At 54.6% G+C, this 23,695-nt stretch overlaps 1 protein-coding gene across 1 annotated transcript in view; it reads right to left on the bottom strand.

The window, feature by feature from the left end:
* Positions 1–13,465: 13,465 nt before the first annotated feature.
* Positions 13,466–23,695, bottom strand: part of EPHA8 (EPH receptor A8) — a 32,199-nt gene continuing 21,969 nt past the window's right edge. Inside the window, 13 exon segments of the mRNA XM_009867009.1 lie at positions 13,466–13,580; positions 14,968–15,123; positions 15,490–15,680; positions 16,198–16,347; positions 17,655–17,864; positions 18,135–18,196; positions 18,793–18,978; positions 19,645–19,770; positions 20,242–20,309; positions 20,709–20,805; positions 21,211–21,373; positions 21,547–21,671; positions 23,491–23,695. The exon segment at positions 23,491–23,695 is cut by the window's right edge and continues 17 nt beyond it. Of these exon segments, the coding sequence (XP_009865311.1) occupies positions 13,466–13,580; positions 14,968–15,123; positions 15,490–15,680; positions 16,198–16,347; positions 17,655–17,864; positions 18,135–18,196; positions 18,793–18,978; positions 19,645–19,770; positions 20,242–20,309; positions 20,709–20,805; positions 21,211–21,373; positions 21,547–21,671; positions 23,491–23,695 (1,854 nt within the window).

The raw sequence follows: 23,695 nt of genomic DNA, 5'->3' as shown, positions 1-23,695 counted from the left end.
GCGAACAGTGATTGTGCCACTGTGTGTTTATCAGGGGACTGTCCTGGGTTGCTGTGGTCTATCAGCCCGGGTTGGGGTGCAAGCAGAGGTGAGAAGTCAAGGCACCTCTTGATTGCAAAGGACAGCCACCAGGATTTGGTCTGAGGAGAAGGGTCTAAGCATCATCGTGCCTAGCGCTGGCTCTTCTGAACCCCAGGAGCCTTGGGACAAATGAAGAAAATGACAGACTAGAGGGAAATTAATAGAGCAGAAAATCTGAAATGATGTGGAAATAATTCCCCCAGCTTAAGGAGAGCTCCTTGTATGCTTAATTTCAGAACACAACTGTTTTCGTGTTGCTAAATTACAGTATCAAAACGTGGGGCCCTGACTGGAGCTTATGGGACATGGGGACATTTCCATGCGTGTGGTGAGCAATCCCATCTGGAGCAAGGTAAGGACTGGGGGTGACCTTAGTTTGTCACAGAGTTGGGGGGAAGGGGCTGGTGGCTCTCTTGGAAGAGCCAGCGTGCTGCTTATCGCCTTCACGAAGATTTGTCCTAATTTGGGGGTGGCACAGAGGACAAGGGGATAGGAGGGGTTTCCATGAGGTATTTGCTGGTCCCTTCCTCCCAAACTCTGCTCCCCCCTCTCCATGGGGTCTCTGTCCCCAAGCAAAGATGCTGAGAAATAGCCAGGCTTGGGAGGCAGGAGGGATGGAGGGAGCAGGAAAGGAAGGAGAAGGGCACTCCAGTTTCAGGGAAACCTCTTGAATCCACCCACCGTGTGGGGTCCTGGCCCCAGCTGTAGGGATGCTGCTGAAGCCCTGACCTGGCTCCTCACCCTGACATTTTCTTGGCTGGCACCTGGGACAGGCAAGAGCTGAGCTGGCCCTGCAAAGGTGTCCCACCACCTGTGTGCCTGATCCTGTACAGCTGAGCTGAAGAAGGAGTGAGCATCAGAGACACAACTGCTGTTGTGCCAGGACCTGTACGACTGGGATGAATCTCTCTCCATGGGCACTTTCCACATCCAGGGGTATGAGGCCTCTTGAGGAGAGGTCACAGAGAACAGAGAATGCAAAGACCCTGCGGAAAAAACATGTATCCACGAAAACGATGCTCCCTGCACCCCAGCCCAGCCCAGGGATCCCCTGCCCGGGTCTCGGTGGCAGCCCGTGGGCATGCTCTGCCAGTGGGTGTCGGGCAAAGCAGAGGGAAGATTCTTTCTCTCGGATGCTGGAAATCTGTTGGGAAGTCCCCAGGGAGCCCTGGGGAGAGAGAGAATTCAGCTTCTTTCCTGACAAAAGAAGTTTTTCAAGGTGTCCTTTAGGCTTCACAGCGCACAGTGAGATTGATCTGTGCTCAGCCCCCCAGAGAAAATCACCATTCTGTACTTTCTTTCCTCACACATAAATGGGCAGGAGCTGCCCACACATCCCTGCCAGCAGAGCCGGGAGCAGGCAGCCCTAAGGAACCAGGAGAAGGGAGCAGGAAAGCAGCCTTTTTTTTGCTGCTAAAGTGCTTCAGATCTGTCCTGTGCACTCACCAGCGCAGGCTCTGCCTTGCATGCATGACCGCACAGACCTGCTTCCCTGATGGGCCACTTCCAATTAGGAAATTGGGGCGGCAGCTCCGCTCCCGGCGCTGGGAGCACATCCATGCAGCACATCCACATAGAAACCTTCCACGTATCACAGGGATGCTGCAAAAAGCCCTGACTCATGTTAGCAATGCTGGAAGGACCAGCTAGTGCAGCCTCTGTACTCTTTCTGCTGAGCTAGACCGCTCCCGTCGTTCTTGCTAATCAAGCTGAGTCAAGGTTTCAGCCTTCCTGGGAAATACCCAAAGCTGCATCCACAGCCCAGTTCATCCCTGCCTGGCCTAGATTCCTCCTGCTCACTGCTGCGCACCAGCAGCTCTGCGTGTTCCCCCAGCACAGGCAGCTCAGCACAAGCCGGGGAAATTCACTTTTTTTACAGCAGAGGGAGTCCGGAGCCCAACATCCAGGAAAATGGAAGCGAACGCACCATCCTCTGCAGCCACAGCCTGCATGGGGCTCGCCAGCCACCCCACCGGAGCACACCAGGGCACAGAGCATCTCTGGGCTGAGCACCCTCCTTTGCATCCCCCCGCGGTCAACACCTCTGCTCTGACAGCCTCAGCATGGGCAACCAAAGGCTCCCCCTAACCATCCTCTTGCATTAACTATTCACCCTTCAGTACATAAATCTCAGCAGCATGGGACAGTGCTTCTCCTTTGGCTGGGACATTCCCAGTTCCCAAATCCCTGAATTTCCCACCTGGGGCATCTCCTGTGCTTGAGTGGCCACAGCTGCCGTTGCCTCAACATTGTGTGTTCTGTCCTTCCCTTCCAGCACTTGTAGCATCTGGTGATGGTCCACTGGTAGAGTCACTCACTCTGCCCCCAAGGGCCCCTGTCCCTCTTTCCTGGGGCTTTGAGTCCCACATTAGGCTTGTCGGGGAGACCTGGCTGAGTGTGGTGCATGGCCAAAGCAACAGCAGACGAACTGCACCACGGAAAAATGCATAGAGAAAAAAACATATTGAATCCATACATGTCCCCAAACTGAAGCGCAAGAACTGGAGAAATGGCACAGGATTTAGGAATACTTGGAGGTGTTATCACCACCCCATGGTAGACATAGGCTCTGATCACCCCTCAGGTTGGATATAGTAGAACAGAAGAGGGACCAGGAGGAGCTGCAGGGTAAGAAGTGACTTCCCAGGGCAGGACCACTGTAACCAGCACAGGAAAAGCCTGAATTTACACAGCTAAGCCCGGCCCATGGGAATGCCAACCACTGTCAGCTAGAGCTGGGAGACAGACCATAAAACATGGACACAAGAGCCAAGAGTGATAAATTCAAATTGAAAACCACTCTGTTAACTGCACCGGACTGGTGAGGTGGCTAACTGATATATAGGTTATATCCCACCGGTGTTGTAAGGGGAAAGTTACCCTCATCCCCATTAAGGCTTCACCAGTGGCCTGGGACAAGCGGTAACAAGGGGGCAGAGGAAGGCAGAGCAAAGGAAGAGGAGGCAGAATGGTCACAGACCACTCATGCTGCCAGCTCGGCACCTGGTGGCTTTGGTACGCTGGCTCGGAGGAGGACGAGCCCGAGGAGCTGCGGGGAAAGAGCGTGTATGTCAGAGAAACCCCTGGCCGCTCGCTGTGTTGTGGCAACAATAGCGTGTAAAGTGCTGTCTGTGCGAGAGGAATCGCGTGTCAAGTGCTCCCCGGGGCCGCGGGATCACGGATCGCCCGCCGCCTGCCTCCACCTGCCTCCATCCCTGCCCTCCCCACGCGGGAGGCAAAGGCAGAGCGGCGGAAAGCGGCTGGAAGCGGCATCTCGGCAGGCAGCCCACCCGCCGGGCAGCCAGAGAGCAAAGGCTGCTGCCAGGGAAGGGCACGGCCCAAACCGGTGATGTGCTCCCAAAATCAGCCACCCCAGGTCAAGGGAAGGGATGGGATTCAGTGGTGAAGGACTGGGTCAGTGCTTGGGAGGCTAAAGCGCTAAGGTCAGCGCGTTTCAGGCTGCTTTTTGGCGTCTCAGATCTTGTCCCATCGCTACTCCGTTTAGTTCAGCAGACTGGGTTATACCCATCGTGTGTTGGAGGCTGCTCCTGCTCCATCCCAGTGCCTCCCCCTGGAGCTTGGGGATGCTGACGCCTTCAGCTGAGGGGCAGAGCAGGGGAAGCACGGAGAGCTGGCAGATGCGATCCACCCGTGTTAATGGTGCCACTGCCAGTTCTCAAACAGCACCCAGCAAGCCACACCACCTGTGGGCAGGCAGAAAAATGAGCTCTGGAGCTCATTGCACCATCTCCTGAATTGTACCTGTTGAAGGTCAGTGAGTCTCTGGGTGGGAATAGAGCTGGTGGTGTATGGCAGCAGCTGAAATCCACGTGTAAGAAAGGACAGAGCTTTTCACTGAGAGGACGGAGTCAATTGTTCCAGCCCAGAGTTACCAGGCCTGTCATAAAACAAGGCTCAGCCAGAGATTAAGGTTGGAAGGTCTCTCCGGAGGTCCACAGTCCAGTCCCCAGCTGCAGGCATGGCTGACTTCAAAGTCAAATCAAGTTGCCTTTGGTCAAATGAGAGCTGAAAATCTTCACAGATGGAGAGTTTTTGGCCCCTACTAGTACTGCCTGCGAAATTTTACATGTGGACACGATTAAGGGCACAATTGCAATTCAGGAACGCAAAATGCAGAGGGAAAGTTTCCGATCAGAAAACTACCCAGGCCTTTCCAGATAGTCAAGCATTTAATTTTGCGCAATGCTCTGGTGCCTTTGATGCCTCCTGTGGCTGGTTGTGTGAGAAAGAGACAACAAAAGTCCTGCTGAGCATAAGACACGTGCTTATGTGCACGGATGGAGCCAGGGACGAATGGCTGTTCTTGTGAAAAGGAAGCTGAGGCAAGTTGGGCTGCATAAAGTTTTAAAGCTGATGGTACACATCAGCTTCAAGGTTACCTTAGAAAAGTGTAAGGACAGAGACAGATGCACTACGATCTTTGCTGTCCCCTTGTCCCTGCCCCACAGAGCAGCTCTAGGGGAGCCTGTTAGCACTCGTGTCGTCCCAGATAACTGAAAAATTTGAACAGTAGGAACGTCCTTGCTAGGTACAATTAACTGCCTGAAATAACCCAGCTGAAGTCTCAGGAGCCAGGCTTATTTTGCAGGCCTGGTCATTAGGAAAAAAATCATCAAGATCTTGCGGAAGAGAGAGCATTTATCAGCCTGTTGGGGAACTGACCTTGCGTCTCCAGAGCAGAAGCAGAAGCTGTGTCCTTCGTGCAGGAGGGACCTGGCTGAGCACCCTGAACCTCCACACCGGGCAGGCTCCGACCACCTCTTAGCGATGTTGCTCCGTGTCTGATTGTACCGAGCCCCATCATGTTGTGAAAACAGCCCTGCATTTGGCAGAGAAAGGACCCAGCCTAGAAAGAGGGAGGACGCCAGATGTTGGCAGCAGCAGGGGTGAGAGCAGGCTGCAGGGTTTGCTCCAGAGCGGTGGGACGGTGGTGGGCAGGGACAGGGACAGGAGGCAAGGAGCGGCTGGCCAGCGAGCAGGCAGGAGCAGTGGCGGGCAGCGGGTGGTTAATCAGCCGTCTGCTTCCGTGACTGAGCTCGGAGTTTGCGGCGAAGGGCTGCGGAGAGGAGAAAGCCTCTCGCTCATGAAAGAAACATCAGGGCTAATCGAATAAGGGTCCAGCCCAGCAGCACGCGACAGGCCACGGTGGCTCATTTATATTTCATGCTTTGCTCCGCTTCGACAAGATAAAGGATGGCACAAAAGGTGGGGGAGCCCTGACCAGCGTGGGTAGGACCCCAGGACCATGGGGGAAAGCCAGAGGAGAGGGGATCCCGGGGCTGAGCTGCACATGGGCTGGGGCCAGGGCGTGGGAGGGCGCCGGGGACCTGCCAGTGAGTCAGTGATGTCCCAGCTAAGCTCAAGCCACTACTCGACAGCTTTCAGGTTCTGCTCTCTGAAGGTCAGCAAAGCTGAGTGGGTTGCATGGGGCTTTCTTCCATCTCTTCTGTGGCTGCTGGTGGCTTTCCGTGCTCCCTGCTAGTGGGGCAGTTGCTCACCAGTGCTGCTGGTGCTGTCTGAGAACACAGAGAAGCCCAAGTTGGTGATGGTGTGCAAGATGAGAAGACAGCACCCACAGCAGACAGTGACTAAGGCCTGGTTACCCCCCAAATGCATCTCTTTAGGGGCTTTGCCCTTGTCTGCAAGAGACTCCAAAGACCCTACTGCTGTGGGAAGGAGGTGTGACCAGTACCCAGACCAGTACACCAGTACCAGACCAGTACACCAGTACCAGACCAGTACAGCAGTGGGTGGTGAGCCTGCCCCTGTGGAAAGCCTGCGGCCTTTGCCTTCCCTATGTTGTGTTTCCATCTCCTAGAAGTACTCGCTGCTTTGGCCTTTCACATGGCTTAGGGACCCAGCATGGAGAAGTAACTGGTTTTGATGGAAATATCCCTGGTGCTGGCTCAGAGCAACCACCTTTCCCTCCTTGCCTTGCTTCCACCCCTCGTCAGAGCCCATCAGCTTTGTCAGGAGCACAGACAACAGCAGCAGTTCAGAGATTCCCACACGGTTCAGTGGCAGCTGGTGGGGTCCTGTCCTCCACGAAGCATCGCTTGGCTGCAAACCAGTTGTCCTGACCGCTCAGGCTGCACTCCAGTAGGGCACGGGCTGCCTGCTGTGGCCAGACCAGTGGGTGCAGGCTCCAGAAGCACAGTGCAAGCAGATGCCACTGAAAAATCTGGGGGCCCCAGCATCCCCCTGCAGGCAGCAGACACTGCTGGCTCACTGGAGCTGCCTGTACTCCACCTTCCTTTCAGCAGAAGCCGTCTCCTGCAGTCCCAAAATTTCCCATCTAAAAATGGTGAGACACTTCAGCATCAAACAAAGAGGTCTAGAGGCATTTCCTGAGCTCTGTGGTTGCCAGGAGGGTCACCAGCGCAGAAGACACCTCCTCCTCAAAGCAGACCTGTCCTACTCCAGGAAGATGTGGAGGCAGGAGCGTGGCAAATGCAGGCTCAGGGGTAACCAAGCCGTGAAGAAGCAGAGCAATGCCACCATGGAGGAAGAGTAAAGAAGGGACAGGCAGCAGTAATTGCTGTGGCTGTGGCTGGTCAAGGATTGCCACGAGGCTGTGGCACGCCTCGCCCTCCTCCCACAGAGCCACAGAGGATACTAAAACCCTCTGGGCTAATGGCCAAAAAGGTGAGACGTTGATTGAACCCGGCAGACTGTGGGTATCCCGTGGGGCTGAGGTGCAAGGCAGCATCCTGTACCGCACAGCCGTGTGCGGGCAGCAGTCCTGCCACAGGTCCTGTGCACAAGGAGGGGTCTGGACTTGGGGGACACAGGTAGCTCATGGCAGCAAAGGGTTCACCTGAGGGCAAAGCCAACCTCCCGAGCAGAACATACCTGTCTTGGATCCTGCAAGTTACAGGTTTGCATCCCCGCCTCCACCTGCGAGCGAAGATACTGAAACAGCAACAGGGTTTCAAACAAGCAGAAATGCCATCGATTTCCTGCACAGCACTTCCAGATGGAGCCTTGCCTGCCTTCTCTTACTGTCAAGTGTGTAAAGTCACGACACGTCTGCCTAGATCTGCTCTCTTGTCCTGTGCTCCCAGCACCTACACAAAAACACAGGCTCAGCGAGAGACAGACGCTTGGCAGAAGCAGGAGCTGGGGGAAGTCATCACAAATGCCTCCCACAGGCACTGAACACCCTTAAAAAATGGGAAATCTCACTTCACCTTTAACGCCGGCCCTTGAAAACAAGTCCCAGGTGCCAACCCTTAGTACCTCAAGCAATATGTACAGTTGGGTCTCGTTAATCAGCTACTCTTGATTTCCCCACCTTGCTACACACTGAGGTATTAAAGAGTCTTAAAAGGTAAATGTGAATATGGACATAGTAGCAGGCTTGGAAAATGGTGTGAGAACAAGAGGATGCAGGACACAAGAGGGATGCAGCTGGCACAGACCGACTCATCTTCCTGAGGCTGTTTCAGCAGGCTGATGGAGAAAGGAAGGTGGACCAGGCACAGCTCATCCTTTAGCTGCTTCATTTCACCATGACCGGCTTGCTCATCAGCCCCAGCCCTTCTCTCACAGCTATAGGCTGTGAGAATAAAGGTGTTTTTGCCAAGTTGCACCAGAATCCTGAGGCAGAGCTGAACCAGCAGGCTGGGGATGCTCAACGAGAACAGGTCAGGCAAGGAGGGCTCTACCCCCTGGGCAGGACAGAGCCCCTGTGCCAAAGGAGCGGTGTCAGGGGCTTGGCTGCTAAAATGAGAGTGTCTAAAAGTTGAGGAAGAGATTTTGTCAGTGACGGGAGCAGCCCTGGGAAAGGATCAAACTGAAGGCGCTGTTTTGAGAGGGCAGAGAGGCAGCGGCTGTCAGCGTGGATGCTGGAGGGCTTATCAAAGCTCTGGGAGCTCCCAGCAGCCCACCACGAGCATTGCTCAGCCCGGCCACGTCCATCTGTCCATCCTGTCCTCCCAGAGGTGGACAGCTCTGACAGGCACTCCGCAGAGAGAAAACAAAAACCCAGGATCCCCCCAGCTCAGAGCCTCTCCCGATTCCCCTGGATGCGTGTGCGGGGAATTTCAAAGATGCTGCAACTCTGCTCTTCCTAGGAGGGAGCTCTGTGTTGGCACCCTCTCGCAGACAGCACATCGTCCCCATGACAGCTGTCGTCCTTGAGCACCGCCTTGTTCAAGGGACGTAAGGTAGGGAGGTGAAACCTGGTGTAGCCCACGGTTAGGTGCACCACCAGACCCCCCTCACTGCCAAGGATGCTTCACCTCCCTGCCCGTTGCTCTCATCAGGCGGTGGGACCGGCCCGGGGACGGCTGGCAGGAGGCTGAAGGAGAGGTGGTGGGATATTTTTGGGGAGCAGCTGAAAGACACCATGTCAGGAGATCAGGGGACAAGGGTAAAGTGCAGAAAACCAGAGCACATGGGCTACGAGGGGTGTCGGGCGCAGTCCCCTTCAGGACGGTGTCTCACTGCAAGCTTGAAGCAAAGCTTTGCCCGCAGGGAGCTGTGACAGGTCCCTCTTTCCTGCCTTCTCCCGGACACATGTAGATGCAAGCTGAGGCTGCCACCGTCTTGTCTGCAGGGGCACTGCTACATCGCACGCTCTTTCGCCGGCTGTCATCTATTTCCACAAAACCAGTGGAAACGGCAGCTCCTCTGTCGTGTTTGGCTGAAACCCACTTTCCCAGAGGGGAAAAGGAGATGCAGGACAGGTACAGGCTCCCCAGTCTCCCTCCTCCCCACAGCCCAGCAGAGAGTGGCACAAAGAACACAGCCTCTCGTTTGGGCCCTGTTTGAAGTTTGCTGCTAATTTTTTTGGTATGCATGCAGCAGCGTTCGGCTCGTGCTCGTTCCCGGAATAAAGGCTCGTTGCATTGCACTTAAATGATTGGAGACCTGCAATTTTAATCTTTTATTCATAATCTTCTTCCAGCTCGGGCGCAGAAAAAAACATGTAAATTCAAAACCTGCGAGAATTGAAAATTTCATAAGTGCTGCTGACCCTTCGCTGACAGCTCTGAATGTGAGAGAAATAAAGGAATTGTAATGAGGAACCTCATCTTTTGATAACAAGTTTAGAGGAGCCCAGCGTTAAATAGGGTTTCAGCCCTCCCTGCTGTTGGTCCGTGTGGGATGGGCTCAGTCCCACCAGGCAGATGTTCCTGCCTCTCCATCACCTCCTGCATCTCCATCTCCTGTCCTCAGCACTGAGAGGTGTAAGCTCATCTTTGGAGCATGCCCTGCCTGCGTTCAGAAAAATGAAAATCACTAAGATGGGAGTCTAAATCAACAGGTTTCAACGCCTTTACCCTTTTCACAAGTTTCCAATGTGGTGTGCAAGCCCTTAGTCTTTTTTAACTCAGAAAAAAAAAATCAGATATTATTTTTTTACTTCCAAGAATAAGCAGCACAGTGTGTAGGGGAAGTGTTGCCAGCTTTGCACACAGAAATCTTTCTGGCACTTGCAGGTGGTCTGCAATTCACTTATCAGCATAAGCAGGAGATGCAGCAACTGTGCACGGGGATTTCCCACGGGATGAGCTGTGCTGCCGTCTCACTCCTTGATGGTGATTTCCAAGAAGTGACTTATAGGATACTTCAAAACCAACAGAGAACGTAACTGGTAACCTTGCCAAGGGTTAAAACAGCAGCCGTGGGTGATATTTCTATCTTATATCAGATCACTCTGCGTAATTTGCTTGGACATGATGCTAAATGACTGTGCTAAAAGCAGAGAGGAGGTGGTTTGGGAATACAGCCTTCCTTGGCAGAGTGAGCTGGTGTGCGATCAGACAGGAATCAGATCGGGAAATACGAAGCAGAGTTCGCCATCTGTTAACGTGGCCGACAGAGCACGTCTGACCCCTGCAAACCCGCATAAAGTTGGCAGGAGCAGAGGATGGGTGCCAAGCGGAGATGGGTGGCTCCAGACAGGGACTCTGCAAGTCCAGACTGCCACCTCCAGGCACACGCAGCTCGCAGAGCCTCGCTTGCTAATGACGCCGCCTAATTTGGCCTGGGCAGCTGTAAATGAAATTACTTATCGGTAGCTTGGGGGATTATTGGGCATGACTAGGAAAGAAAAGCTGTTTTACTACGGACAGACCAAAAGGGCAAGTCGGAATAAAAGATTGTTGGGGGATGTTTTAAAAGGTGTGAAAATGCTGAGGGTTATTTCGATACATGAAGGTGTTTATACGCTGTTCTAGGTAAGCCAGTGCTTCCATCACCTCTCCTTGGATGGCGGAGTTTGCCTCTTGACCAGCTCCTTCCTCTGGACATGTTCCCCATGTCTAAGCATTTTCCATCCTTCCATGGATCAGGTGTTTCCTTCAGGACGGAGAAATTTAAGAAAACTTTGTGCATTTTGCACAGCGTGGATACTGGCTTGATTCATTTCATAAAATTGATTAGTGAAATGTGGGTCCTTGGTGAACACTGACACGTCCCAGCATTCCCAGGCTGTGCCACCATGCCCAGTGCCTGCAGGGTGCCGTGACCAAGGTGTCCCATGGCTTCTGTCTCTGTCTGTGTGATGGGGAGAGGGTCTGAGCAGCACCTGCACAGCTGTGGGCACCAGGCATGCACAGGGAGGAGCAGGGTGACTTTTAGAGGTCCCTTCCAACCCTATTTCTTGAGGTCTCTGGCAGATGAAGGCTCCAGCCAACTAGAAAGGGTGTGTAAGGATGTGTTTGGGGGGTGATGGGGAAGGCAGGAAGGTCCAGGACAGGAGGAGCAACAGCATCACGCAGTCACGACTTGACTGGCAGTGATGGGAAATAAAAATACCAAAATGGGGTATGTAAGGGGGAATGCAGATCCCAGGCCTTGTGACTTACTGGTTTTGAGGGGGCTTCTTCCCTGGCTGCAGCACAGCAGATCCCCTGCCAGGGAGCCCACAAAGCCTCTTTGCCCTTCCCTGAACCTGTGGGGCCATCCCACAGACATTCCTCCTCCCCAGGGAAGCATCCTTCACACGTGGGATGCCTTCCAGAGCAGAGGGAGGTGGTGGCTAACTGGGCATCCCAGTGCCAGCCCCGCTGTTCCTCCGAAGCAGCCGTGGAAGCCCTCATGCTCTCTGCAAGTGGTGGCGCAGCCCTGCGCAGCACCGACAGTAACAGGCAAGGAGATGGCCCATGGGAAGAAGGAGTTTTATTGCCTGGGAGGAGGTGCACACTCTGAACACAAAAGACAAACCCTGTCCCACCATCCCCACGGCTGGGAGCCGCCCAGTGACCCCACGCTGCAGGATCTGACCCACGAACCACCTGGAAAGGGGCCATTGGCAGCTCCCAACCTCAGCTCCTGAAGACCCACATCACCAGGGCTGCCCAGCAAACCCCCAGGATAGAGTTTGGTGGCACCAGTGTGACATTTGCTCTCCCCAGTTTGTTGGTGACGGACTCGCCCTCTGGGGAGTTCTAAACATTGGGAAGAGAAGACACAGCCAGCACCCCCCCTCCTGCCACAGGGCTTGGCCTGACCTCGGTCACGATGCGGATGCAGAGTGTGGGTGTGTGACAGGTCTCAGTGCAGGACGCAGGGTGCAATACAAATCAAACAACACATTGCATCTGTCCCCCGTTACAAAGAGCTTCCATAGGAAGAACTAAAGTGCCCACCACCATCAGAGAATCCATCAGGACACAAACGCCCTGGATGGAAGGCTAAGCCAGCCCCAGAAAGGCCAGTTTAGCCAGGATTATTGCAGCTGAGAAATGGCTTTAACCCTCCCCCCACCCTCCTTGTGCCCAGACAGCACTGGGAGGAGCAGACCTCAGGCCAGATCCTACCAGTACCCGCATTTGAGCCATGCTGGATTTACCGTGCCAGTGCTAAGGACAGGATGCCATGGGCCAACGTGGTCCCTTGCAGTCAGGGTGGCTTCCCTCCAGCACTTCTTCTCCAGCAGCCTCTCGCCCCAGCCATGCTCCCAGAAAACTTTTTTTTTCTTTTTTTTTGCAGTGAGTTCAGCCCCATGACTGAGGCTTCTGTGCTTTGAGACCATTTTTGTGTACTTCACATCATGTTTCAGTAAAACACTTCCCAACCCCATAGAAAAAATTGTATTTACACTCAAGAGAAACCTTTCCAGACCACAGCTGCCCCACATTTGCATCTCTGCAGCCAGCTCTGCCACTCAGACCAGCTCCCCAAGTCTTTGGGGGCCACTGCTCCGCAACAGGCAAGCTTGCCAAAAGAGATGATCCAGCAGAGGAGAGGAGAGCTGTGGAGGCAAGGCCAGCCTCCCAGTCCCCAGGCTCACCACCTGGGGAGTGCAGAAGATCCTCTTTGCCCAGAGCCCCTGGCCCCAGCTACAGGAATGTGCGATTGCACCTGGAAATGTTGCTCAGGACCCCACCTCAGCAGGTGATAAGGGAACCCTGGGCACAGGTAGGCAGCATGCCAAGGGGCCAACTCTTGGGTTTCTCTGGGGCAACACAAGAACAAAGAAAATTTGGCAGCAATCTCTCTGTCCCTCCATCACATGAGATGGGAGTAAACTCTCCCTCTGCTCTGTTACAGCTTTGGGGGAGGACAGGATGCTTTTTCAGGGGGAGAAACCTGAGCTTGTGGACCTAGAAAACGTGCCTGGGCTGCCCCAGGATGCCTGTGCTGGGTCTGGAGAGAAGCAGTGCTGGTGGGTTCAAGAGGTGGAGAGCTTTCTGCAGCACCCTGGGGCTTCTGCAGGGTCCAGAGAGCAGACCTTGGCCAACTCTCCTCCATGCTGGGGAAGTCTCCTCTGCACACAGAGACAACTTTTCCTGGCTCTTCCACCTTGTGCTCTTGTCCCCTGCCCTCCTGGGCTTGGTAGAGGTGGACCGTGAAGTCACCTGCAGGCTGGTGGAGATCAGGAAGTCCAGGCTGGAGTACACTGGCACTGGGAGGTACTGGGAGCAGGGTTCTGCGCTGTGTGGGAGCCTGTGGAGCCCTCTTCAGTTCAGAGATCCAACAGCCTCCCCCGCTGTTGGATCCAAAGGAGCCGTGTGCCACGACAAGCCCTGTCCCAGTGCTTCTGGTATTGCTGTTGCATCCGATACCCCTCCACCTGCAGGTGCAGCTGGGGCCATCTCGCTGTGCGAGGGGGTTACCACCGGTCCTGTATGGTCCTATGGGGTCCCCCAGGGACACAGCAGAGGATGGAGAGGGGTGTGACCCACTTCTAGCATGCTTGGAAGGCTGCTTCCCCCTTCAGATGGAGGAAGGAGGCAGCAGGACCATCGAGGTATCTGGAAAGCCACGTTTCCACCGACACTGAAATCAAAGAGAAGCTGCCAGGGCTCCAGGTCCTGGCCTGATGCCCCTTTTCCTGCTCACCACCCTGCTGCCCCTTTGCCAGGGTAAGTGTTAAGGAATGCCCAACAGAGGTCTGCAAAGCTGGTGATCAGAGATGCCTCCTGGGGCCGTTTGTGTTCATCCGCTGGGATCTCATGGCCTGGATGCTGCTCAAGATCTTCTTCTGGTGGCCCAGCATGGTGATGCCCAGGCTCTGAACATCCCTGGAGAACAAAGACACCGTCAGATACTCCATGGGCTGGACCTCTGCTGGGTCCCTGCGAGACACTGCTCCTCCTCATGTGCGCACCCCATGGACCAGGACCTCGTGCCTGGCTCCTCTTCATTTGCACATCAGCACATTGTGCTGTTGAGGGTCCATGGGCATCCTCCCAGGGACACAGAGGCTGTCATTCCCGTGGGCACATCCTCCTGACAAGGCTGCTGTGACAGCCCAGGGGGAGCAGGAGCAGGAGGGGGATCGCTCCTGACAGGCTAGTAGGTGACAAGATCGATGCTCTGAAATTGGATTCAGTTTTAGTGAGATGCCCTCAGATAACCCAGTCAGAAAGACGGATGGATGATGAGCCTTCCCTGCTCCGAAGCTTCCCTGACGTGCATGAGAAACAAGGATCAGTATCAGCTCAACTCCACAGCGAAGGCCCCACGGACATCCCTGATCAATGCACATGACAGCCCTCTCAGCATCTCTCCATCTTCCCTTTCACCAATTCCTTCTCTACCTGCCACACCTTGGCCAAGGTGTGCACGGTCCCACCCTTCCCGAGTGACAGCAATACCTCCTGGCAGCTCCAAGCCTTTAGACAGGGAACAAGCATCCTCAGAGGCAGGAGAAGTTGTTGCCAGCCCTGGCACTAACGCTAACACCATGGGATGGGGAACGTAAGCCCAGGGTAGAAGCAGGTAGAGTTGTCACCTCTTCTGGTGCTCCTGCCCCTCAAAGACCCCTAGAAGGGGGAGGATGGGTGATGGCACATGTGTTCCAGCTCTCCTGACTTAACACAGCTTTGGTCACTTGGCTATAATGTCACACTCACTCCAAGGCCCCGGGTGATATGTCTCTGCCTGGCTGTGCTGAGCAGGGAGCCAGCCCAGTGCACCGGGGTCTGAAGAAGCTCTGAGGTGCCCACCCAGCTGTGTTTGTTTCCCAATGGTCCCAGAGAAGCTAAGCACTATGGTGCAGCCACAAGCTGGTCCAGACATTGCTTTTGTAGGGAAAAAAAACAAAGCTAGGAAGCACAACAAGACAGTAACCTTGTATCTGACCCTGCTTTCACCAGGAGGCTGGATTAGATGATCTGCTGAAGCACTTTATGACCCGAATTACCTATGAATCTGTGATGACAAGAGAGCCACCACAGAGCACCAGAGCTGACCTGGTACTTACACCCCCTCAGTACAACTCCCACTCCTTGTCTCCAAGGTCAGCATAGCCTGGCACATTGTCCCAGGACTCCATTTCCTTAGGAGGGTGTCTCTGGCATCAGGGACCAACTAGACCAAGCACTCCGAGGCAGGATGGTCATGGTTTGGGGCTAGTGAGATGGTGCAGGGCAACTCAACCAGTGCCATTTATTCTCCAGTACTCACTCGATGTTCATGCGCATCACCATGCCCAGGGAGGAGTACCCTGCCATGGCAAAGTTGTCCCTGTAGTGTCCCAGCCGGATGGAGTCCAGCCAGTCCTCCACGGTCAGGCAGCTGGTCAGGTCGAGGAGCCCTCGGTTGAAGGGTGTTTGGGTGAACCTGGGAGCAGGACAGAAGGGGCTTAGACCAGGAGGTGTGGGTCCTGTGAGGTCCATCTCAAAGATCCTGTGACCCTGCAGGTTAGGGCAGGACAGAAGAAGCCCTTGCAAGCTGGTAAAGGTGGGCGCTGCTGCAACATCCTTTACCAGACCCTGGCTTAGAGATGCCACAATGGGAGCAAACGACATGCTCACCACAACCTGTGCCCGGGGCCCTTTGCACATCCATGGTCACAGTGGAAGCCCCTGCTGCTAGAGCTGGATTAAAAATAAATAAAAATAATCCCTTATTCGCTGCAATCCATGTGCTCTGCCCAAGCATCCGCTGCCAAACCCCACTCGCGGCAACAGCTCAGGGAGCCCTCACCGGTTCACGGTGGCCGTGCACTTCAAGTTGTCAGGGCTGCGGATGAGCTTGTCCAGAATGCCGACGATCTGGGAGAAGCGCGGCCTCTCGCCACGGTCCTTCTGCCAGCAATCCAGCATGAGCTGGTGCAGGGCCGTGGGGCAGCCCATGGGGGCAGGCAGGCGGTAGCCTTCCTCCACCGAGTTGATGACCTGCAAAGAAGCCACATGTCAGAGGGGAGCTGCACCCCCAGCCCGAGTCCCAGCACCCCAGGCAGTGGCACACAGGGAAGACGAGCTGCTGGGGCCATCAGATGGGGAAAAGGGGCATGTTCGTGAGATACATGCAGTGTAAGCCACTGCACCCATGCCCTGTTGTCACTAAAGTCATTTTCTAAAATAATAGAAACACTAAGCAGAGAGGGGACTCTAAGGACTCCCAAAACTAGGAGAAGGCAGATAGGTTTATAGTCCCTGCAGGTTAAAAAAAAAAATAAAAAGGAGTCCTGTGGCTCTGCAGAGACAAAAATATTAATTTTATTGCCTCCTTTTGGAGATTTTGCCCCCAGGTTGTAGTCAGGAATACAACCTGCGTTCTCTGACAGTTTTTGTGCTACTGTGGAGATAAGAGTCTGACAAGCCCAAAGCCTGCTGCTGCAAGCCTGGGGCTCTCGGCAGCTTCGCGTGGGGAGTGGGAGGGATGGACCCACACTGTCCCATGTCCACTCACGTCCCGGTTGGTCATGTTCCAGTACGGGCGCTCGCCGTAGGCCAGCACCTCCCACATGACGATGCCGTAGCTCCACACGTCGCTGGCCGAGGAGAACTTGCGGTAGGCGATGGCCTCCGGAGCCGTCCAGCGAATGGGGATCTTTCCCCCCTGAAAAAGTGAGCGACAGAGGGGGTCAGAGCAAGCAGGGCTCAGGCATCCCTACCCCTGCACCTGGGACAGCAGATTAGGCAAGCCATACACTGGGATGGTGTCCTCTGCAAAGCACCAAGGAAGCAACCAGCACAAAATAAGCTTAGAGGTGCACCCAAAGGAAGACTTTAATATATTTCCAATAGAGCAAGGAGAAAGCTGGGCTTTTTACAAGGTCTTCTTCATGGACAATTCTGGTCCTCAGTGTTCAAGAGAGGAGTTCAAAGGGATGAAGTAGAGTCCAAGGCTACCAGAGCACAGAAACATGGAGCTGACTCTGGGCAGAGCCCGACTTGAGCAGACAAGGAGAAGGACAGCACATGTTCCCTGTCCATGACTGCTTCAGCAAGCAAGTGCTGAAGAGGAGGATCTCTTGAATTAAAGGACCATGCTGACAAAACCCAGCAATATACAGGATAAGGGTACACTTAAGCTGGAAATGGGGTTGCCAGACATCTGAAGAGGAAAGCTGTGGTGCAGGGAGCATCGGGTGCGTTTCCCAGAGCAGCTGGGGCAGGTGTGGTGTGCAACTCTAAACTGGCAGAGGTGTGCCTGAGGAGCACACAAATTCCTCTCATGGCCAGAGAAGAGCAAAAAGAGCGCGTTTTCCTCAATGCATTTCATTCTGCCTCCAATGACCTCCAGTGGAGGAGTACAGCCAGCTCCCAAGCTGTCAGGTTAGCCAGAAAAATCTTAAAACGCCTTCACAGACAAGTGTCCTACACTAAGACAGTGCCACCTGAGTCGTAAAGTGGATTCTCACCCTTTCCACACCCCTAAATGAGGGGCAGCCACATGGAAAAAAGTAGTGTGTGGCCACGCTGCTGCTGAGTGTTCCACAACACCCACCTACTGACCGGTGGCTCTGGGAAAACTGAAGGAGTGGATGGAGCTACACAGTCTAGGGAAGGACTCAGATGATCTTTTGAGGTCCATTCCAACTCCTAACATTCTCTGATTCCGTGTGACTCCAGTGGGGACATGGGAGTGTTCCTGCACAGAGGGACATGCACACCCACAGGGGGCTCTTGGCTGGGAAGGTTTGATCAGCTCCCTGCTCTCTGCACGCTTCAGTTCTGCAATGTCTCTCCAGGAAGAGCAACGCATTAAAGCTCAGAAGCTCTTTGGGTTCATGCTCTGGGTCCAGATATCAGCAGTGAGGTGACTTATCTATCTCTGCCCTGCCTGCCTTGACTTGAGAGTGTCTAACTTGCCCATCTGCCAGTGTCACCATCAGTCAGACTGCCACGCTAGGAGCCACGCACCGTGGTGGTGTACGCAGCATCGGGGTCATCCTCCAGGATGCGCGAGAGGCCGAAGTCAGACACTTTGCAGACCAGGTTGCTGTTCACCAGGATGTTGCGGGCAGCCAGGTCCCGGTGCACGTAGCCCAGGTCAGACAGGTACCTCATGCCCGCTCCGATGCCGCGCAACATGCCCACCAGCTGGATGATGGTGAACTGCCCATCGTGTTTCTGGAAAGGAAATAACCCAGAGTCCATTCGTGGTTTTTACCAGCATTCTATTGATGCTGCTCTCGTCGAACTAACCCCCTAGGACCTCTCATTTTTGGCTTAATACCTCCCCTAACCCCGGTGCCTCTCTCTTGACCCCCATCCCAGCTCCTGCCCTCCCAGTGCCTCTGGCACACCGTGGCTGCGAGACTGAGGAGCAGGAATCAGCCTCTTCCAGTCCCTCAGCCCGGAGGAGTGTGCAATGAATAAAAATATAAAAGAGCTCCTTACCCTGAGAAAGGTGTCTAGCGAGCCATTCTCCATATATTCAGTAACAATCATTACCAATTTGCCTGCAAAAAAGACAAGGGAGGTCAAATTAGCAGAGAAGTCACCTTCCTTCGGGAAGCCCAGTACCAGGTTTTTACTGAGAGAGTCATGAATCCAGGTCTCCTCCAGCCCCAAAGAGCGGTCTGACCCCTGCGCCGTGCAGGACTGGCACTCGGTGAGAATGTGGCAATAACCCCAACACTTACCCCTCCCTCCAGGTGCTATTGATGTGGCTAGGTCAGCTTCTTTATCCCGCTGAAATCTGCATGCCATTAGCATAACGCTTTGCATAAGAATGTGCCTCTTTTGAAGGAAGACTTGAAATTATGATTCAACATAGGCAGCCTTTAAAATAAACGCTAATGTGTAGGGCATCTCCTAAACCAATAACCCTGACCTGGAGCACACCGCAGAGCAAGGTTGGGAAGGTTTTTCCTCTAAGAGGAGGTAAGGGGGTGGGATGGAGAGGACCCCAGCTAAAGGGACATCTGACAAGTGAGTGAGCGGGGCAGCTGAGGGATGGGGTCCACCCAAAATAGGTCCTTGACCCCCATCTCCCACAGGGAGATCCATGCCAGCTCTGCCCCACTATGGTGTCCCGTCCCCACCAGGCACATACTCCTGGTCACCACCCCCTCCAGGTGGATGACGTTGGGGTGGTCAAACTGCGCCATGATGCTGGCTTCGCTCAGGAAGTCCCGTCTCTGCTTGTCCGTGTAGCCTGCTTTCAGCGCCTTGATGGCCACGGGGATCTCCCTCTTCCCCGGCAGCTTCAGGCGGCCGTAGCACACCTCTCCAGACTCCCCTGCAAGGCAAGGGAAGGTGAGGGCATGGGGACATCCTCAGCTTCTTGCACCCACCCACCAGCACCATGGCTGCTGGCGTGCTCGCAGCCTGCTCAGCCCCTCGGGACTCCCGGGTTCTTTGTGCGTCACTGCTTCCAAGTACAGAAAGGATTGTCCCTCTCTGGCTTCCAGTATCACCTCTGGGAACTGGTCAGAAATACCAGAAACCACCTCTCTGATGCCTTTTACTGAAGGCGATAGGCCAAGCATAGTGATTACAGTGGCACTTGCTTTATCGCTTTTAATGAACAAATTTGCAAGTCTCTTAAAGCAGCGAGGATGTCTCTCAGCCCGGCTTCCTAATGCTGCTCTGGGGTAAGCCCTTGGAGGTGGAACTTCACCAGCAGCACCCCATCTCTGCCCCATGCTTCCCAGTACAGCCCTATGCAAAAATTTATTCTGTTCTGAAAATTCACCATTTTGCCTGCAATTTGCATCTTGTCACCCCAGATGCTTGCTCTGAGGTTTGAAAGCAGGGACAGGTTGAGCCATCTTCTGTGTCAGCCTGGGCCGTGGTGGCTCAACAGAAACTCTCTGCTCCAGGCTGCCTCCAAAGAGTTTATTTCATGCACCAAAAAAACCCTCCCACTCCGGATTCAAAGAGGCAACCTGGCCTGGGGACTCACCAGACCCAATGACCTTCTCGATCTTGATGCGGGAGGCCTCAATTTCACGGGTGAACTCATGCACGGCTTGGCAGGGGTCCTCGTAAGTGTGGGGGTCCACATAGAACTTGGACTCGGGGAACTTCACTGCCAGGTTTTAAAGGAGAGAGAGGTGATAAGCTCTTTCAGGGAGCCCTGCTGAGAAGTAGAGGCAGGACTTCTTGGGTTGACGTGCTGAGAAGCCGCAGATTTTGCAGCCCCAAGGAAACCTAAAGATTTGGCACAGCAGTGTCCTCTGAGAAGTCCAGGACTTGGCTGCCCAGGTCTTCTCCATGTGATCATCCCCCTCCATCACCCCCCATCCCTTGCCTGTGATGAATTTTCCACTCCTCTATCCTGCTGGTATTTGGGATGAACCCACTGCAAACCCACCTCACGCTGTGCAACCCTTCAACCTCATCACCAGGAGGCCCCTGGGACTAGAGCCCCCCATGCTCAGGTCCCCTAGCCACATCCCCAGAACCTTTCTCCCTGGAAACCACAGCAGGTCCAGGTCCCTGCCCATCCCCAGGGCTGAGGTCCCTCACACCCCCCGGGCAGCAGCAAGGAGGGTCCTACCTTGCCCATTCTGATAATGCATCTTCTCCTCGTCGGAGTCCTGGAAAGCCTTGCTGTACCCGCAGTGCCTGCCACAGGGACACAAGGGTCAGAAGTGCTCCTGGCTCTCGCTTCCACAAGCAGCCCAAAGGCAGGGGGGAGGGCAGCGTGCAGGCCTGTAGGCAGCCCAGGAGGAGCTTGAGCAAACACTTGGCCCCCCACCAGCTGCATCCCTGTGCTCTGCCAGGCTGACTCTTTGTCCAGGTGTTCTCCAAGGCTTGGCACTGCTAAAAGCTGCAGCCCTTGTCTCCTCTGGGCAGCGGCGTGTGTGCTCCACGTGCCACTCTGAGGTAGCACACACAAGTCCCCCTTGGACCTCCTTGATGGAGAAGGGCTCCCTCCACTCCTGACCTACCCTCTAAGCCCATCCAGTCAGCTCTTCCACCCCGCTTGGTGACAAGCCACACCGACCTCCCGAAAACACTTACCTCTTCTTGCAGATTAGGACCACCAGCAATGCGACAAGGCCAGTGATGAGTGTCAGGCAGATCCAGACAATCGTCATTGTGTCGTACCGGAGAGAGACTGGAAAAAGCAGAATAGGAAAGAGGTGAGCTGGTGTGAGGAGTGCTCTGCTGAGCCCAGAAACTCACCTACCCCAGTGGGAGTCTTCAAAGACAAAGCAGCATTCCCCATCCAGCCCCAGCTTTGGGGCTCTTCCAGCATACAGGGACCATTTACACATGGGAAAATGAGTCTGGAGCATCAGGACTTCGCCAGGTCTTCCCTACTCTAACTGCTGTGTTATTCCTCCCTTTTCTTAATGTATAAGCATATCTCAGGTGGGCAACCTCAAGCAAGCCCTGCAGGCTGAAACCCCAGGAGACACGCCTCCAGCCTCCCTACTTGTGTGGCAGAGGAGCAAATGACCATGGGGAAGGGTATCACCATCTCCCACACTCCCCACACCCCTCAGCATCACACATTCACCTGGCTTCCCCGTTTCCACCTCCACAGTCTGGCTGAACCTCCCGCAGCCAGCGGAGGTGCGAGCCCGGACCTGGAAGATGTAGCGTGTGGCAGGCTTGAGCCCAGAGATGGTGGCGGTGGTGCCCTTGGATTTCAGGGTCGAATAGCTCTGCATTTCCTTGTTCTGGGGAAAAACAACACCAAAAAACCTTGCTGCATCAGCATAGCAACCACAAAGTTTTCCACAATAGTCCTTGGCATGAAGCTGGCCGATAGCAGCAGTTGTACCAGCAGTTTCATGCCCCTGAATCCCCCTGCCATGCTGGGATGTATCTATGGCAGCAAGCTCAGCTTTACCTTCTCGTAGTACTTGATCTCATACTCCAGGATGATGCCATTGGGCTGGTCTGGCTCTTGCCACAGCAAGGTGACACTGTTCTGGCCCGTGCTCTCCTGATGGACCACCACCACCTGGGACGGGGCTGGGGACACAGATGGAAGGGTGTCAGACACAGGGCTGGCAGTAGGAGGACACAGCTGCAGGGACCCATGGAGGACCCCTGGTTTAAACCATGCTTCTGTTTTAATTAAAGCCATGTGGAGATGAGTGCTGTGAAGGGGCTTGCAAACAGGCTTTTGTTCGCTTCAGTTGCTTCAATCTCTTCCCCATGGAGTGAGGAGGCTCTGAGAAGATGAAAGAGGAGGGCGCCATCCCAGCACAGGCAGGAAGGGATATTGGTGCTTCGCTGTAATCTGAGGCCAGAAAGAAAGGGCTGCAGGGCAGGAGGTAGCGGAGATCCCCAGAAGGACCCTGACCCCAACTGGGGAAGAGGGGCAGGGGAAGCGGGAAAGGGGAGATAAATGCCCAGAGGGGTTAATCAGGGACTGAGCATCCATCTAAAGATGCCCTGAGCGTGCTCTCCTGCTCCAAGATTCTTGTCACCTGCCTGTGCCTGGCTTGGGAGCCTGTGAATTGGTCCATTTACCAATTGAATTGGAACTGCCAGGGGCAAACTCACCAGCTTCTTTTCTCTCTGGGAAAATCCCCCCTGGAAAGACCCCAAGGAGCATGGTGAGGTGCTGCAATGGCCAGGCACAATCATTGCATCCAACTCATAGAAAGGGGCTGGACACCCCTTATAACCCTAACTGCTGAATTAAACATGGGATGTGGTGGCTCTGGGGAAGATGGAGCTGCCATCTGCTGTGGCTGCAGCACAGGTGTCACAGCTAAACTTCCATCACTACCAAATTCTCAACACTGCTGGTTTTGCAGCACCGGCTCAGCACCTACTTTCCAGCAGAGAGGTTGAAATGGGAACATTCAGCACTTGCTGAAAGCATCCCCCCTCTGAGGCATCAGGCTGATGCTTGGAGGGGTCACGCAGGAGGGAGCCAGAAGGACTGAGCTGCTTCCACATGGGCTCAAAGTGCTGGAGAACTCTGACAGGCAGGCATTGCTAACAAAAGGGCCTTGTTCTCATGCCAGCCATGAGCTAACCCAGTGAGGCTCCCCAAGTTTCTCCTCCTGGCACCACCACCACAAGAGCAGAAGGGGCTCAGCATCGCAGGAAGCTCCTGCGGGCTTGTTTCCAGCTGGGAGGATTAAAGAGAAGGGTCAGTCCCTGCCCTGCCCTCTCTGCTGACAGCATGTTCCAGGGAAAGGGATTTAGCTGGGCTCTGCTCTGGGGAGATGCTCAGGTGACTCTGAAGCAAGGTCCTGGCCTGCCTGGGGTAGAGCATTGCTCAGAAGTATTTCCTGAGGAAAGAGCATCTTGCAGCAAGGGATTTGCAAAGGTGAGACATGCATGAGAGGGACTCTTCCCAGTAAACGTTGCTGTCACCTGCAAGAGCCTGGCATTGGTGTGAGCTAAGAGCAGAGCATGAACTGCTGCTTGGCCCTTTGGGAAGAGACAGAAAGCTGGGAGAACAGCCTGAAAGATTCATGCTCCACTTAGTGTTCCTGTCAATAAACAAGTGTTCTCTGTGCCCCCTGTCTCCCGCAGAAAAGGAGCCTCTGCCAGCAACTGCAGGCTGAAGCGGAGGGAAAGGACGATGAAAAAGGATACCACGAACCAGAGAAGAGTTGCTTTCGGCAGCAACTTGTCTCCAGCCCACCTAGGCTCCCTGAATCCACCTCCAGCAGCAGAGAGGATAAGGGTCCCATCTCCCAAGGGTCTCACACCCATCACCAAACCAGGGTAACAGCTGGTTTGGTAGGGCGGGCTCTGGCTGCTGCAGATACCAGCTGGAGCAACATCAGCATCACCCACACAGGCAAAGCCCGGGGGAGGAATCGGCGCCTCCTAGCTGCCTGGTTCGTCGTGATGTTGGCGACTGCAGCTCTCCTGGACTCCAGGCTGAGGTCGGAGACGCCGTTGACAGCCTCCACCCAGAAGGAGTAGTTGGTGTGGGCCAGGAGGTTGGTCACCGTGAGCGCTCCTTGTACCAGACTCATCTGCTGGGGCACGAAGCGGATCCCGCTGCCGCACGCCTCGCACTGGCC

The sequence above is a fragment of the Apaloderma vittatum genome, unplaced genomic scaffold, assembly GCF_000703405.1.
Source record: "Apaloderma vittatum isolate BGI_N311 unplaced genomic scaffold, ASM70340v1 scaffold5013, whole genome shotgun sequence".
Lineage (NCBI taxonomy): Eukaryota > Metazoa > Chordata > Aves > Trogoniformes > Trogonidae > Apaloderma > Apaloderma vittatum.
This window is presented reverse-complemented; position numbering and strand designations above follow the sequence as displayed.